This window comes from Microcaecilia unicolor, chromosome 5 (genome assembly GCF_901765095.1).
Source record: "Microcaecilia unicolor chromosome 5, aMicUni1.1, whole genome shotgun sequence".
In the NCBI taxonomy this organism is placed as follows: Eukaryota; Metazoa; Chordata; class Amphibia; order Gymnophiona; family Siphonopidae; genus Microcaecilia; species Microcaecilia unicolor.
The window spans coordinates 297,364,610-297,378,992 of record NC_044035.1 but is presented as its reverse complement, the minus strand read 5'-3'; the positions used below and the strand labels follow the sequence as shown (position 1 = coordinate 297,378,992).

General features: G+C 44.0%; 1 protein-coding gene across 1 annotated transcript in view; it reads left to right on the top strand.

Moving 5' to 3' along the window:
* The window catches only part of LPCAT2 (lysophosphatidylcholine acyltransferase 2), a 157,433-nt gene that overhangs the window by 85,350 nt on the left and 57,700 nt on the right, over nt 1-14,383 (top strand). Inside the window, exon 7 of the mRNA XM_030204309.1 lies at nt 5,167-5,201. Within this exon, the coding sequence (XP_030060169.1) occupies nt 5,167-5,201 (35 nt within the window). The remainder of the gene's footprint in view (nt 1-5,166; nt 5,202-14,383) is intronic.

Genomic DNA, 14,383 nt, shown 5'->3' with positions numbered 1-14,383 from the left:
TCTCATTACCTCTCGCCTTGACTACTGCAACTTACTCCTCACCGGCCTCCCACTTAGCCACCTATCCCCCCTTCAATCTGTTCAGAACTCTGCTGCACGTCTTATATTCCGCCAGAACCGATATACTCATATCACCCCTCTCCTCAGGTCACTTCACTGGCTTCCAATCAGATACCGCATTCAGTTCAAGCTTCTCCTTCTTACCTACAAATGCACTCAGTCTGCTGCCCCTCACTACCTCTCTACCCTCATCTCCCCTTACGTTCCCGCCCGTAACCTCCGTTCACAGGACAAATCCCTCCTCTCATTACCCTTCTCCACCACTGCCAACTCCAGGCTCCGCTCATTCTGCCTCGCCTCACCCTAAGCTTGGAACAACCTTCCCGAGTCCTCACGCCAAGCCTCCTCTCTGCCCATCTTCAAGTCTTTAATTAAAGCCCACCTCTTCAATGCTGCGTTTGGCACCTAACTCTTTCAGGAAATCCAGACTGCCCCAATTTGACTGCCCCTATCAGACTGACTGTTCACGTATCCTTTAGATTGTAAGCTCTTTGAGCAGGGACTGTCCTTCTGTGTTAAATTGTACAGCGCTGCGTAACCCTAGTAGCACTTTAGAAATGTTAAGTAGTAGTAGTAGTGGTTTATCTCACTTGAAAATTATAAGGTGAATATAAAATGTTCTCTCATTGTTAGCATTATTTTGAAGATTTCTACGACTAAGCTAATTTATGGTTTTACTACTACTACTTATCATTTCTATAGCGCTACTAGACGTACGCAATGCTGTACACTTGAACATGAAGAGACAGTCCCTGCTCAACAGAGCTTACAATCTAATTAGGACAGACAAACAGGGCAAACAAGAGATAAGGGAATATTAAAGTGAGGATAATAAAATAGGGGTTCTGAACAAGTGAACAAGGGTTAGGAGTTAAAAGCAGCATCGAAAAGGTGGGCTTTTAGCTTAGATTTGAAGACGGTCAGAGATGGAGCTTGACGTACCGGCTCAGGAAGTCTATTCCAGGCATATGGTACAGCAAGATAAAAGGAACCGAGTCTGGAGTTAGTGGAGGAGAAGGGTGCAGATAAGAGAGATTTACCCAGTGAACGGAGTTCCCGGGGAGGAATGTAGGGAGAGATGAGAGTGGAGAGGTACTGAGGAGCTGCAGAGTGAATGCACTTATAGGTCAGTAAGAGGAGTTTGAACTGTATGCGAAAACGGATAGGAAGCCAGTGAAGTGACTTGAGGAGAGTGCTAATATGAGCATAATGACCCTGGCGGAATATTAGTCGTGCAGCAGAATTTTGAACAGATTGAAGAGGAGAGAGATGGCTAAGTGGGAGACCTGTGAGAAGCAAGTTGCAATAGTCTAAGCGAGAGGTGATAAGAGCGTGGATGAGGGTTCTGGTAGTGTGCTCAGAAAGGAAAGGCCGAATTTTGCTGAATTTTGCTGACAGTTTTAGCAGTCTGTTGAATATGTGCAGAGAAGGAGAGGGAGGAGTCGAAGATGACCCCAAGGTTACGAGCTGATGAGATAGGAAGGATGAGAGTGTTATCCAGGCAGCAATGTCAGACAGGCAGGCTGATACTTTGGCCTGGATTTCGGCTGAGATTTCTGGTGTGGAGAGGTAGATCTGGGAGTCATCAGCGTAAAGATGATACTGAAAACCATGGGATGAGATCAGAGTACCAAGGGAAGAAGTATAGATGGAGAAGAGAAGAGGTCCCAGGACAGATCCCTGAGGTACACCAACTGACAGTGGGATAGAAGTAGAAGAGGATCCACTAGAGTATACAGAAGAAAACCAGGAGAGATAAGAAGAAAACCAGGAAAGAACAGAGCCCTGAATTCCAAGTGAGGTTTTGTATTCTTTCTGGTCTAGTTTTGTTCTAGCTTAGTGTCTTTTAAAGAGAAATTATTTTGTAAGATCATAGCTATGTCTGTCACCTCTGACTTGTCCTGTTTGAACAACGCATGAGCTACTTGTCTAGTTTGATTCATATCTGAGCATATATGATTATTGTGGTTAGAAGCTTATTGCTTTATACACTCTGAGGCATGAACATGTAGGACACATTTTTAAAATTTAATTAAATAGTTGCATTGACCACCAGAAAAACTAATATAGATATAGATAGATATAGATAGATATAAATGAGAGAGAAAGAGAATGGGGTGGAGTAGATGATGGATTGAGTGCATAGGGCTAAAATCTGCTTGTTATCTGTTGTATTTTAGACAGTGAAAAGACAACACAATGGCTGTGTTACATCCCCCAAAAATCTTGGGTTTAATGTTTTAGTAATTTAACATAGAATCTCCCAGTTTGAATTTAGAAGCTAATGCAGCTTAGTAGATTGGCCTTTGACGATGGATCTTTTTTCGTCGGTACTTTTGAACTGTCTTTATAAATACCTAACTGGCTGTCCTCTTGTGATGCATCCAAAACCTGACCACCATATACCCATACCCCAACTGATGCAGTACCTTATAACCCCAAATTAACAATACTTCATTGGCTGGCAGTGTGATTCACTGTTGCCAGCCAATGAAGTATTGGCGAAGCATGATGCCTATATGGCCAGCCAGAACCGAAAGCTTAGCTGCAGCATTCTGAACACATTGTAAGCACCTTAGCTTTGGCCTTTATATCCCTATACTCTTGTTTGTCCTGTTTGTCTGTCCTAATTAGATTGTATGCTCTGTTGAGCAGGGACTGTCTCTTCATGTTCAAGTGTACAGCGCTGTGTACGTCTAGTAGCGCTTTAGAAATAAGTAGTAGTAGTACATTACAGTTGTCCAGATATGATAAAATTAAAGCATACCCAATGGCTCTAAACTCTGCCAGAGTAAAAATAAATAAGCCTCTATTTGGTGAAGGTAACAAAAGAAAAAATACCACAAGACATCTGCTTTTCGAAGATCAAATTCTCATGTAATGTAAGCACCACATGAAATTACTAACTCGTTATAGATTGCTTCACATTCTTCCTTTCTGGGCAACATCTAGCCAAATCTATCCTTCATTTCCTTTTATATCAAAAGAATTCAGTTATGGTTGGTAGTTAGCTGTCAAGCTGTAAGAAGGAAGTAAAGGCAATTTTGTCTTAAGCAAAAGCAGAAGTTAAAAAAACAAAATACTAATTCATGTAGTAACATACTGACAATATCCATCTTTCATTTTTCAACTGGGCTATCAGTCACATCAATGATTCTGAAATATCTTACTATTTCCAAGGAATCATTGATCAATTGTTAACATAACATTTATTATTTTATTATCAGTACAACATTGTTAAAATTCCTAATTGAACTTTCAGCTAGCTGACTAGATCTGCTTTTTTTGTATTACAGTGTAAATTAAACCAAAGAGTTAAAAGCCCTAAGCTAAATATAAGTGTAAATGCACTGTCTTTAACTGTACTTAAAACATAGAAACATTAGAAAAATAAAGGCAGATGATTATATGCCCCATAAAATCTGTCCATCCATGCTATCTACTCTCCACTCTCCTTTTCATTCCCTTAGAGATCCTATGTACTTGTCCCAAGCTTTCTTGAATTCAGATACAGTTTGTCTCTACCACCTCCATTGTGATGCCGTTCTACAAATGCATCACCCTTTCCATGAAGTATTTTCTCAATTTATTTCTGAATCTGCCCCCTTTCATCTTCATCCTATACCCCCCTCATTCCAGAACTTTCCTTTAAATTGAAAGCGATTTACCTCCTGTGCATTTATGCCACATAGATATTTAAATGTCTCTATAATATCTCCCCCTCCTGTCTTTCTTCCAAAGTATACATATTGAGATCTTTAAGTCTAGCCCTGTATGCTTTTATGATGAAAACCACTGACAATTTTAGTAGCCACCTTCTTGACTTACACCATCTCATTTATATCTTTTTGAAGCTGTGGCTTCCTGAATAGTACATACTAATTTAAATAAGGTCTCACCAGAGTCTTATATAGGGTCATCATCACCTCCTTTTTCCTACTGGTCATTATTCTTCCTATGCACCCAAGCATCCTTCTAACTTTTGCCATCGCCTTTTCTACCTGTTTGCCAATTTTAAGATCATCACATACGATCACACCCAAGTCTTACTTCCCTTTCATGCACAAAAGTTCTTATTTCCTTAAACTGTACCATCCCTTTGCATTTTTGCAGCCAAAATGCATGACCCTGCATTTTTTGCATTAATCCAGACCATTCTTCAAGCTTTTCTAGGTCTTTTCTCATATTTGGTTACCCTATTGCAGATTTAGGATCATTTACAAAGAGGCAAATCTTACCAAACAACTCTTCAGCAATATTGCTTACAAAAATGTTAAGAACTGGCCCACAAACTGAAACCTGCGGCACCCCACTGGTAATATCCCTTTCTTCAGTGTGTGCTCCATTTACCACTACCCTCTGTCACCTTCCACTCAACCAGTTTCTAACCTAGTCAGTCACTTTAGGGCCCATACCGAGGGCAATCAATTTTAGCCACCTATGCAGAGCAGTGTCAAAGGCTTTGCAAAATTCTAAATATACCACATCTAGAGCTCTCCCTCGATCCAACTCTCTAGTCACCCAGTCAAACAAATTAATCAGATTTGTCATTAAATGTAAAAAACTGGAATGTTTTATTACCTGGTTTCTTGCTTTTATTCTATATCTCCTGCTTTTATATTGCGCTTTTCTGTTCTTTTGGAATTGTAGCTCCCTTTCTTTCTTTTATTGATTGTTTTAATTTGTACACTGCTTTGCCGGTACATATGAAAAGTGGTATATTAAACCTAATAAACCATAAAATGGCATGGTATTACTAAAATAAATTAGGTTACCTAATCTGTGGCTAACGAAAGGAATAACCTGCTCATGTTAACATTGAATAATTGATTCATTATCAGATGCTGTCAGTTTGCACAGTCCTGTTGAATATAAATAGCACAAGGCTTCAAACCTAAAATTTGTGGAGGAAAGCTGTATTGAATTAGTAATTTATTGTAGAATGGTTCAAGGTTACAAAAGAAGGATATGTGAAATTCAAATCTGTTTCATAAGTTTTCACAGCTGTATATTCTAATCACAAAGACCTACTTCTTTGCTTTTGGAAAATTTTCTTTGAACTTATATGACAAATATCCTCTTTTTTTATTTATTTTTTCTTTTTAGGATACTGTGACCTGGACGTGGCAGGGCCCTACATTGTAAGTTGTTTTCTTTTATTGGTAAATGTGTTTGAGCATGCAAACATGTCACACAAAAATTAAAACTTTTGCTGACATAAGTTGAAGTATAGACCATGTGATCATGCAGTGATAGTTTCCCTTGCAGTACACAAAAAGGTATGTCTAAATATAGAACACCAGTCAAGATTCAGTAGTAATAGCTGCCTAGAAAGCAATTTAAATTCCTTGTATGGTAAAGCTTTAATATTGTAAAGATATTCCATTTCCTGAAAAATAGGCCTCTCCCTTTACTAGAACATAAGAAAAACCATGATGCGTCAGACCAGGGTCTTCTGAGCCTAGGATCCTGACTCGATGGTGTAGGTGTATATTCTTATGATAGAAAATCACACAAATAGAAATTAACTTTGACTCATGTGGCAAGAGGTATAACTGCACCTATGTGGCATTAAGGTGCAAGCTAAGCTACCCCCAATGAAGGAATAATGCCAGTGTGAAAATACATATTATAGATAATAAAAATAAATAATATGGCAGGCAAGATACAAAAATATACTGGGCACCAAAATATACTGAGGAATACACCAAAATAGATTACATCAATATACATTACTATCCTAAGAAGAGATTACAACTTAGCAGCTATATTAGACTATAGACCATATGTCTGAGTAAAGACCAATCCTTAGCTAGCAAAAAGACAAGTAACTGGCTAACCCTCTGAACTCGAAAAGGAATTCCTTTCTCTCACCCTTAGAGGTCCGCAGCTTCGACGTCCAGTGAGTGATGAATTGGCTCCTCTTCAGGGCTCAAGCTGATTTCCCAGTGAACCCCCTGATAGTATCAGATATAGATCGATGTGTCCTTGCTCTGTGAAGCAGCTGTATACTCGTCATTTGGAAGCCATAAATTAGCTCCTGAATCCTTCCTTGTGCTGAGCTTAGCACAGATAGATACAGTTCATAGGTGTTACTGGCAATTCAGTCCCTCTCCTTAGAGATGAATACACCATCAGATCTTCTCTTCTTTCCTTTACTAGCCTAACTCTTTCCCAAGCCCCCATGGTCCACAGGTGATGATCCGGGTCCAGTCTGGAACCATAAACTGTCCAGCAGGTGTCCTACAGTCACCACAATGAAAGGGTCTTTGGGCTTCCAGAAGGACCACCTTATCAGTAGTAGTCTCTCGCCAACGAGATAAACAAGCATGTCCTTGTCCCTGGCTTTCTGTGAAACTCCATCCTCCATAGCTTCACATGAGATTACTGGAGGGCTCTTTGTGCCTGTGAGGCTCTTTCTGTTCTGCAGTTCCTAGGCGATAGACTAGAGGGCAAATGCATGTAAACAGCATGTCCTTAAATGATGTCAGCTAGTACAGTGCTTCAGGAGTCATGCAGAATTCATGTTGGTATTGTTCAGCTAAGATGGCCTGTACAGGCCTCAAGCCTACGAAAGGCGAGATATAGGGGATACCCCTACAGTGACCAATCCAGGTTGCAAGTACTTGGAAGATCCCAAAAAGTACCTCACTTTCCCAAAGAATTGAGTCTTTGATTTCTTGTTTTCAAGGGGATCCAGCTGCTTCGGTATCTTTATCTTTATTGATGGTAGGACATAGTTGTCATCCTTCTAAACAAATTCAAATCTAATGGGTCTTGCTGTTCTATGGCAGAGTGATCTATTGTCCATATTCTCTAAACATTCATGGGGTCAATCTCCAGATTAGTCAGGCGGAGAAAAATAGACCCTTTTCAGTTGTTACCCAGGAGTATCTTTTGGCCAGAGGGCTTTCATAATACAGTTGCCTTGAAGGACAATCTGCAGGAACCGAATGCACAAGAATATCCTTTGCTTACTTGACTGTCAGTCTGATTCCAGGCCTTTGAGATTAATTGAACTCATTGTTTATTGGTATCCCTTAAAGTGGAGGAGAGGTTATGCTCGGTGCCTGCAAAAACTGGCCCAGCTTGTTGACCCAATGACCTGGCTACCTTCTGGCCCTCTGCCATGATCTCTATGGTTGTTGCTGCTGCAGTCTGTTTTTCAAAAGGACAGAATGGTCCTCTTGGGTAAATATTGCTTCTCATAAAGAGGAGACTGTATATGCATGGAGGATGATGGGTTTTCTGTGACTGATGAAGGCACCTGAATCATAGAACAATGCTGTTTAATATGGTGGCTGGTCTCCTTTGCTTTAATCCCAAATAGATTGAAACTTGTATGAGATAAAACTACCAACTTGTGCATGTCATCTTGACCCTGTTGCTATAGCAGAGGTATTACGAAATTATTGTGTGCTTTGTAAGATGACGTGATGAGCCATTTCCTATACACTTCTGCTTCAGTGAAGCCATCTAGTGAAAGATACAGAAAGCAGGAACCATAGTATCATCTATTGCCAATCTTTGTCCATACCCACTGAAGAGAGTTGTATCAGGGTCCTATACCTTTGCTGTGCACCGCTCTCTGGAAAGTGTTGCAAAAGAACAGTGTGTTCGGTTAAGCAGTGCAAGGATTTGATCACCCATTCCCACCCCCTAGTCTTCAGTTTGCTCCATTGGACTGAACTTAAATAAAGGCAACCCTAACATTGAGATTCTCCAAGGACAAGCAGCATGCAGGTAATCTGCGTGACCTCGTCCAATGAAGCTCAGCATGGGAATTGCTCCCCAGCAACCATTCAGTGTTGTTTTTTTCTACAGAGCAGTGTGGATGTGCTTCCTCCAACTCAGCTTGCATCTTCTCTGTGGTTGACTAGTCTCCTTTAGGCCTTGGGCACCTGTTCGTGGACTTTTTCGCCATTGACCTGTTTAATTTTACCTCACCTATTTTTCCTACTATTTCCTGGAAATCTCCCAGTGGTTTTAAAAAGTATACCTGGTGCAGCAGGACTGTGTCCTATATGGACACCCATAATCTGTGCCTGCAGTGCTTGAGGCCTGATTATAATCCCTATTCTTGTAAACTCTAGTCATAGATGTCAAGAGGCATTTAGAGGTTGTGAAAAACACACAATTGGATATTTTGGCACAAAGAAGTGAAGTCCATCAACGTTATCATCAGTCATTGGTCTCTTTCTGGCTCCATGAGCTGTGTCAGGCACTAGTGGTGCATTGGCATTGAGGTCCTTCCCCCTTCATCAACAATCATTGATAGTAGCCACTGGGATCAGATGTTCTTCAGTTCTCTCCCAAGGGTGAGGAAGGGTGTCTGCAAAGGGATTCTGATTCCAAGCATCATGTGGAGGCCAAGAAGCATCAGCATTGATCCTTATTGAAGCATGACATCGGGCACATTGATAGTCTCAAAGCACCCCCAAAATAAGGGCTGCTCACCCTCTCGTGAGTCAGGCAGGGCACAACAGCTTCCATCGAACCTAGGCTAGGTTCTGATACTACCTTGATGACATTGAAGGATTAACCACTCTGGCTGAGCCCCAGCCTTTATTGATGGCGCTCTTGGAGTGGCTCAGAGCCATGCTTCAGAAGGTGAGGCTATTATTTGCCCAGCAAGAGGCCATGGCATCAAGGGCATCAGTGCTGGCTTCTCAGGAGCTCCAGCCTGTCTTGGAGGTCCATGCACTGCTTGTGGAGAACACACTGCAGTTCTCATGGTGAAGTCGCACAATAGAGCGATCCAGAGGCCTGCGCCAAACCAGTGTCCATCTCCAGTCTCTGGGAGATAGCCAAGGGTCCCCAGTATCTTGATGCCCACACAATAGGCCTGATCAGGTGTCAAATGTCTTGGGAGGTAGGCAAAGAGTCAGACGTCTCCAGGTGAGTACTTTTGAGTCTGGTCATCATGTCTCTTGGATGTCTGAGGAAGCTATCGCCGCTCACCCTGTATGCAAATGACATTTTAGTTTTAGCAAGCCTGAACACACACTCCTTGAGTAGTTTTTTCATATGTATATTTAATCACCTCGCTCGTCCAGATTTCCAGATCATTTATAAATATGTTAAATAGCACCGATCCCAGTACAGATCCCTCTGTATCACTCCGTTTGCGACCTCACCTTGATCAGTTTGTCACTGCATCTTTAAAAAAAAAAAAAAGTATATATAGATAGATAAAACTTAGAAAATGTGCAAAGAAGGGCAACAAATGACTAAGGGACTGGAACTTATCTCATATGAGGAAAGGCTAAAGAGGTTAGAGCTCTTCAGCTTGAAGACAAGACTGCTAAGGGGGGTATATGATGGAGGTCTACAAAAGCCTGAGTGGAGTAGAACGGGTTAAAAAAGTACCAAGATTTGGAGAGATGTTATGAAGTTACAAAAATATATATATTTTTTCCACTCAATGTATAGTTAGCGCTGCAACTCATTGTTGGGAGGATGTATAAATGCAGTTGATATAGCTGCACTTAAAATTGGTTTGAATGAGTTTTTAGAAGTTAAATTCCAAAACTATTATGGTAGATGCAGGGAAACCTACGGCTTATCCCTGGAGTCAATAGCATCAAATCATGCTGCTACTTGGGATTCTGCCAGGTGTTTGACACCTGACTTGGCCACTGTTGGAAGCAAGATACTGGGCTACATGGACCTTTGGTCTGACTCAGTATGGTGGTCTTTATGTCAGTATGAATGTTCAACAAACAGTGTCACTACTACTACTACTACTTATCATTTCTATAAAGCTCCTAGACGTACGTAGCGCTGTACACTTGAACATGAAGAGACAGCCCCTGCTCGACAGAGCTTACAATCTAATTAGGACAGACAAACAGGACAAACAAGAGATAAGGGAATATTAAAGTGAGGATGATAAAATAAGGGTTAGGAGTTAAAAGCAGCATCAAAAAGGTGGGCTTTTAGCTTAGATTTGAAGACGGCCAGAGATAGAGCTTGACGTACCGGCTCAGGAAGTCTATTCCAGGCATATGGTGCGGCAAGATAAAAGGAACGGAGTCTGGAGTTAGTGGTGGAGGAGAAGGGTGCAGATAAGAGAGATTTACCCAGTGAACAGAGGAGTGTAGGGAGAGATCAGATATTGAGGAGCTGCAGAGTGAATGCACTTATAAGTCAATAAGAGAAGTTTGAACTGTATACGGAAACGGATAGGAAGTGTCAGGATATGGTTGAGGACAAAGGGGAACATGTATTGGAGAATCTTGACTGCCTGAATTAGAATAGCAGCAGAATGACCATTCTGCCCCCTCCTCCACCTTGTTACATAGGCACTACATTGGTCATACTACAGACTGCTATGCCTTCTAAGCCTAGGCTCGAGCTCTGCACTCAAATCAAGATTAATCAACTTCAAAAAGATCTTGAGACTCAGAATGCTCTTCGCCCTCAAATCTCAATGCTTATGGTGATTTTTGGTTGCTATAACTGATGTTTTTCCTTCCATGTCCACAAAGACTCCTTTGGCTTCAAGCATTGTACCCGGTGCAGTGGTACCATCTCGGGGAAGGACATCCATTCCTGGTGTCTCCAGTGCCTTGGGCCCGACCATAGTCCTGTCAACTGTGTCCTCTGCCTTCATATGAAGAAGAGGAACCAGGTTTCAAAGGAGAGACAACGCAAGAAGATTTTTGGAGCCAGGTCCAATTCGTCGACATCAGCAACGAGGTCGGAGGTGTCGACATCGAGCGTCGCATCGGGAGACACCCTAGGCATGGCTGCTTCGAGAGCCCGCGACACTGGGAGCAGTGAGGCGTCAAGTGAGTCTCCACCTGTCTCGAGACCTCCTGCTGTGCAGGCCCCCTTGTACCGTCCATCATCAGACCCGGCCCTGAGGAGACGGGAGGATTTGACATCATCCTTAGCACCGAGAAGCATGGTTGACGTGCATTGGGCAAAGGCCAAGAAGCACCATAACTGGTCTCCCTTGATCCATGGTGCCAGGAGCTCTGGGGCACTGCGGTATTCGGCACGCGAGAAGTGTTGGCGCCAGAAGGACTGCTCTCCCTCCATCCAGGAGGTGCCGATGTTCGTGTCTCCAAGCAGCCGAGATTCTGCTCTCACATCGGCCCCAGCTGACGCCACAGTCTTTCCCGATGTCAGCCCTCGATGAGTGCTTGTGGACCTTGCTCCTTGAGCTTTCGGGTGGCCTCATGCAGCGATGTTCATTGGTATCAGGAGTGCTTGCACCTGCCATACCTTCTGCTGCGGCCCCACTTTTCCCTCAGCCTGCGGTGCAGCCTCTGGTGCCACTTGTGGCCCCGGTGTCGACTGCTACTCAGGCCGGTACCCCCTCGACATCAGTGGAGGAAGCTTCACTGGAGTCGATATGGGAACTGATCTCTCGATGCTGCTCTTGAGGACACGGGTCCTCGGCAGCGAGGCAGGCTCGGTCTCGGATATCCCTTAGGGAGGTTTTATCTGACACCGAGAAGAAGCGCTCATGGGAATCAGAAGAGGGTCCTAGGTACCTTTTCCTCCGATGTGTTCTATGGGATCTCTTCTGAGCCCTCTCTTCCACCTGAAAGGAGACTGTCTCCACCTGTGAGCCTCTTTTACATCTTTTGTGAGGGAAATGGCTGATGCTATTCCATTCCCTGTTGAAGTGGAGAATGAGCCCAGGGCCAAGATCCTCAGTCCTGAACTATGCCTTCCCTCCTAAGGAGGCTGTGACGGCTGCTTTCCATGAGTTGCTCAAGGCAGTCCTCATACGGAACTGGGCATCCCCTCTGTCCCTGTTACCTCATGATTCCATGTGGTGGACTCCGCTCTCAAAAGAGCCAGGAGTACTAGGGGCTATGCCTCGGCTCCCCCAGGCAGAGAAGCAAGAATCCTGGATTCTTTTGGGAAGAAGATGTATCAGGCCTCTGTGCTCATCTCCCATATCCGGTCATACCAGTTCTTCATGAGCGTGTACTTGCGAAACTTGGTGAGACAGCTGTCAGACTTGGTCGATGCTCTCCCTCTGGAGCAGGCTGAGCCTTTTTGCCAGTTGGTCAAGTAGCAGAAGGCGTGTAGCAAGTTCTTGATCAGGGGTGCTTACGACACGTTTGATGTGGCATCCAGGATCTCTGCCCAAGGTATAGCAATGTGCAGACTCTCATAGCTGTGTGTTTCTGACCTGAAACATTCTGTTCAGCAGAGGTTGACGGATGCCCTTTGCTAGGAGGATAACCTTTTTGGAGAAAAGGTTGAGGAGGTCACTGACCAAATCAAGAAGCATATGGATACCATATGTTCTCTTTCCCGCCTGGCACCTTCTGCTACTGCTTCCTCGTCTAGGAGATTTTTTGGTAAGCCACGGAGTGCTCCCTACTACTACTCTAGGTGTAGGTACACTCCTGTGACCCGCCAGCCTGCTCAGGCTCAGCCACAGTGTGCTCGTTCACATCAACAGCGTGCGCCTAAGACCCTTGTGCTCCCCAGCAAAAGCAAAGGACAAGCTTTTGACTGTCTCCAGCAGAGCATAACTGCAGTCAAAGTGTCCAGGACGACTTGCCGGTTGGAAGGAGGTTAAAGTTCTTCACCAAAGGTGGCCTCTCATAACCTCTGACTGGTGGGTTCTTCAAATAGTTCGGCTCAGATGCGCCCTCAATTTGATTTCCAGACCTCCAAATTGCCCACTGAGAGCTCATTTCTTAAGCTCTCAGCACGTGCTTGCAGAGGAACTCCCTTCTGAAGGCCCATGCCCACCAGGGGAAGAAGGGCAGGGATTCTATTTCAGGTACTTCCTTGTACAGAAAAAAAACAGAGAGGCTGGGTCCCATCCTAGACCTAAGGGCCCTGATCAAATTCCTAGTCTGAGAAAAGTTCAGGATGGTTTCCCTGAGCACACTTCTTCCCATTATTCAGGAAAATGATTGGCTGTGCTCTCTGAACTTGAAGGATGCATATACTCACATCCCAATACTTCCAGCCCACCGGAAGTATCTTCGATTTCAACTGGAAACGTATCACCTTCAGTACGGCGTGTTGCCTTTTGACCTCGCATTAGCTCCCAGGGTCTTTACCAAGTGTCTAGTGGTAGTTGCGGCGTCGCTACGCAGACTTGGGAGTCCATGTGTTGCCATATCTCGACAATTGGCTGGTGAAGAGCACCTCGGAGGACGGTGCTCGGGAGTCCATGTGGATGACAATGAGTGCTGGAACTACTAGGGTTCATTATAAACTACCCCGACCCATCTCCACCCTGTTCAACAATTGGAGTTCATAGGAGCCCTGCTCGATACGCGGATTGTTCGAGCTTATCTTTCAGAGATGCAAGGGGAAATTTTATTTCCTTAGCGACCAATGTTTGAGCTTCATAGCAGGTCACATCTCGGCAGAATTTGGGCCACATGACTTCCACAGTGTACATTACACCCATGGCATGCCAGCACATGAGATCAGCTCAGTGGACCTTGGCTTCTCAGTGGTATCAAACCACGGGGGTTCTAGAAGATGTCTTGCAAGTGTCCCCAGAGCTTGTACGCTCTCTTCAGTGGTGGACGATTGTGACTCTGGGACTTCCATTCCAAATTCCTCAGCCGCAAAAATGCTGACAACGGCTGCATCTCTCCTGGGATGGGGGGGGCTCAGGTAGATGGGCTTCACACTCAGGGTGCTTGGTCCCCCCAGGAAACGAATCTTCAGATCAACCTCCTGGAGCTTTGAGTGATCTGGAATGCTCTAAAGACTTTCAGAGATCGGCTGTCTTGTCAAATTAGTCTAATTCAAATAGACAATCAGGTTGCAATGTATTACACCAACAAGCAGGTTGTGTAAGGAAGCCGTCCAGATGTGGCATTGGGCTCGCCAGTATGGCATGTTTCTCCAAGCCACTTTATCTGGCGGCTGTAAACAACAACCTGGCTTACAGGCTGAGCAGGATAATGCAGCTGCATGAGTGGTCTCTTCATATGGGCATAACCTTCAAGATTTTCCGAGCGTGGGGCACCCCCTCATTAGATCTTTTTGCCACTCAGATCAACCACAAGGTCACTCAGTTCTGTTCCAGGCTTCAGGTCCACGGCAAGCTAGCATCAAATGCCTTCCTTCTCGATTGAGGGATGGGCTTTCTGTATGCGTATCCTCAAATACCTCTAGTGGTAAAGACTTTGTTGAAACAAGCAAGATTGCGAAACCATGATACTGATTGCACCATTTTGGCCACGTCAGATTTGGTTCCCTCTTCTGCAATTGTTCTCTGAAGAATTGTGGAGATTGGATTGCTTTCCGGCCCTCATCACGCAGAACGAGGGGTTGCTTCTTCATCCCAACCTCCAGTCTCTGGCTATCACAGCTTGGATGT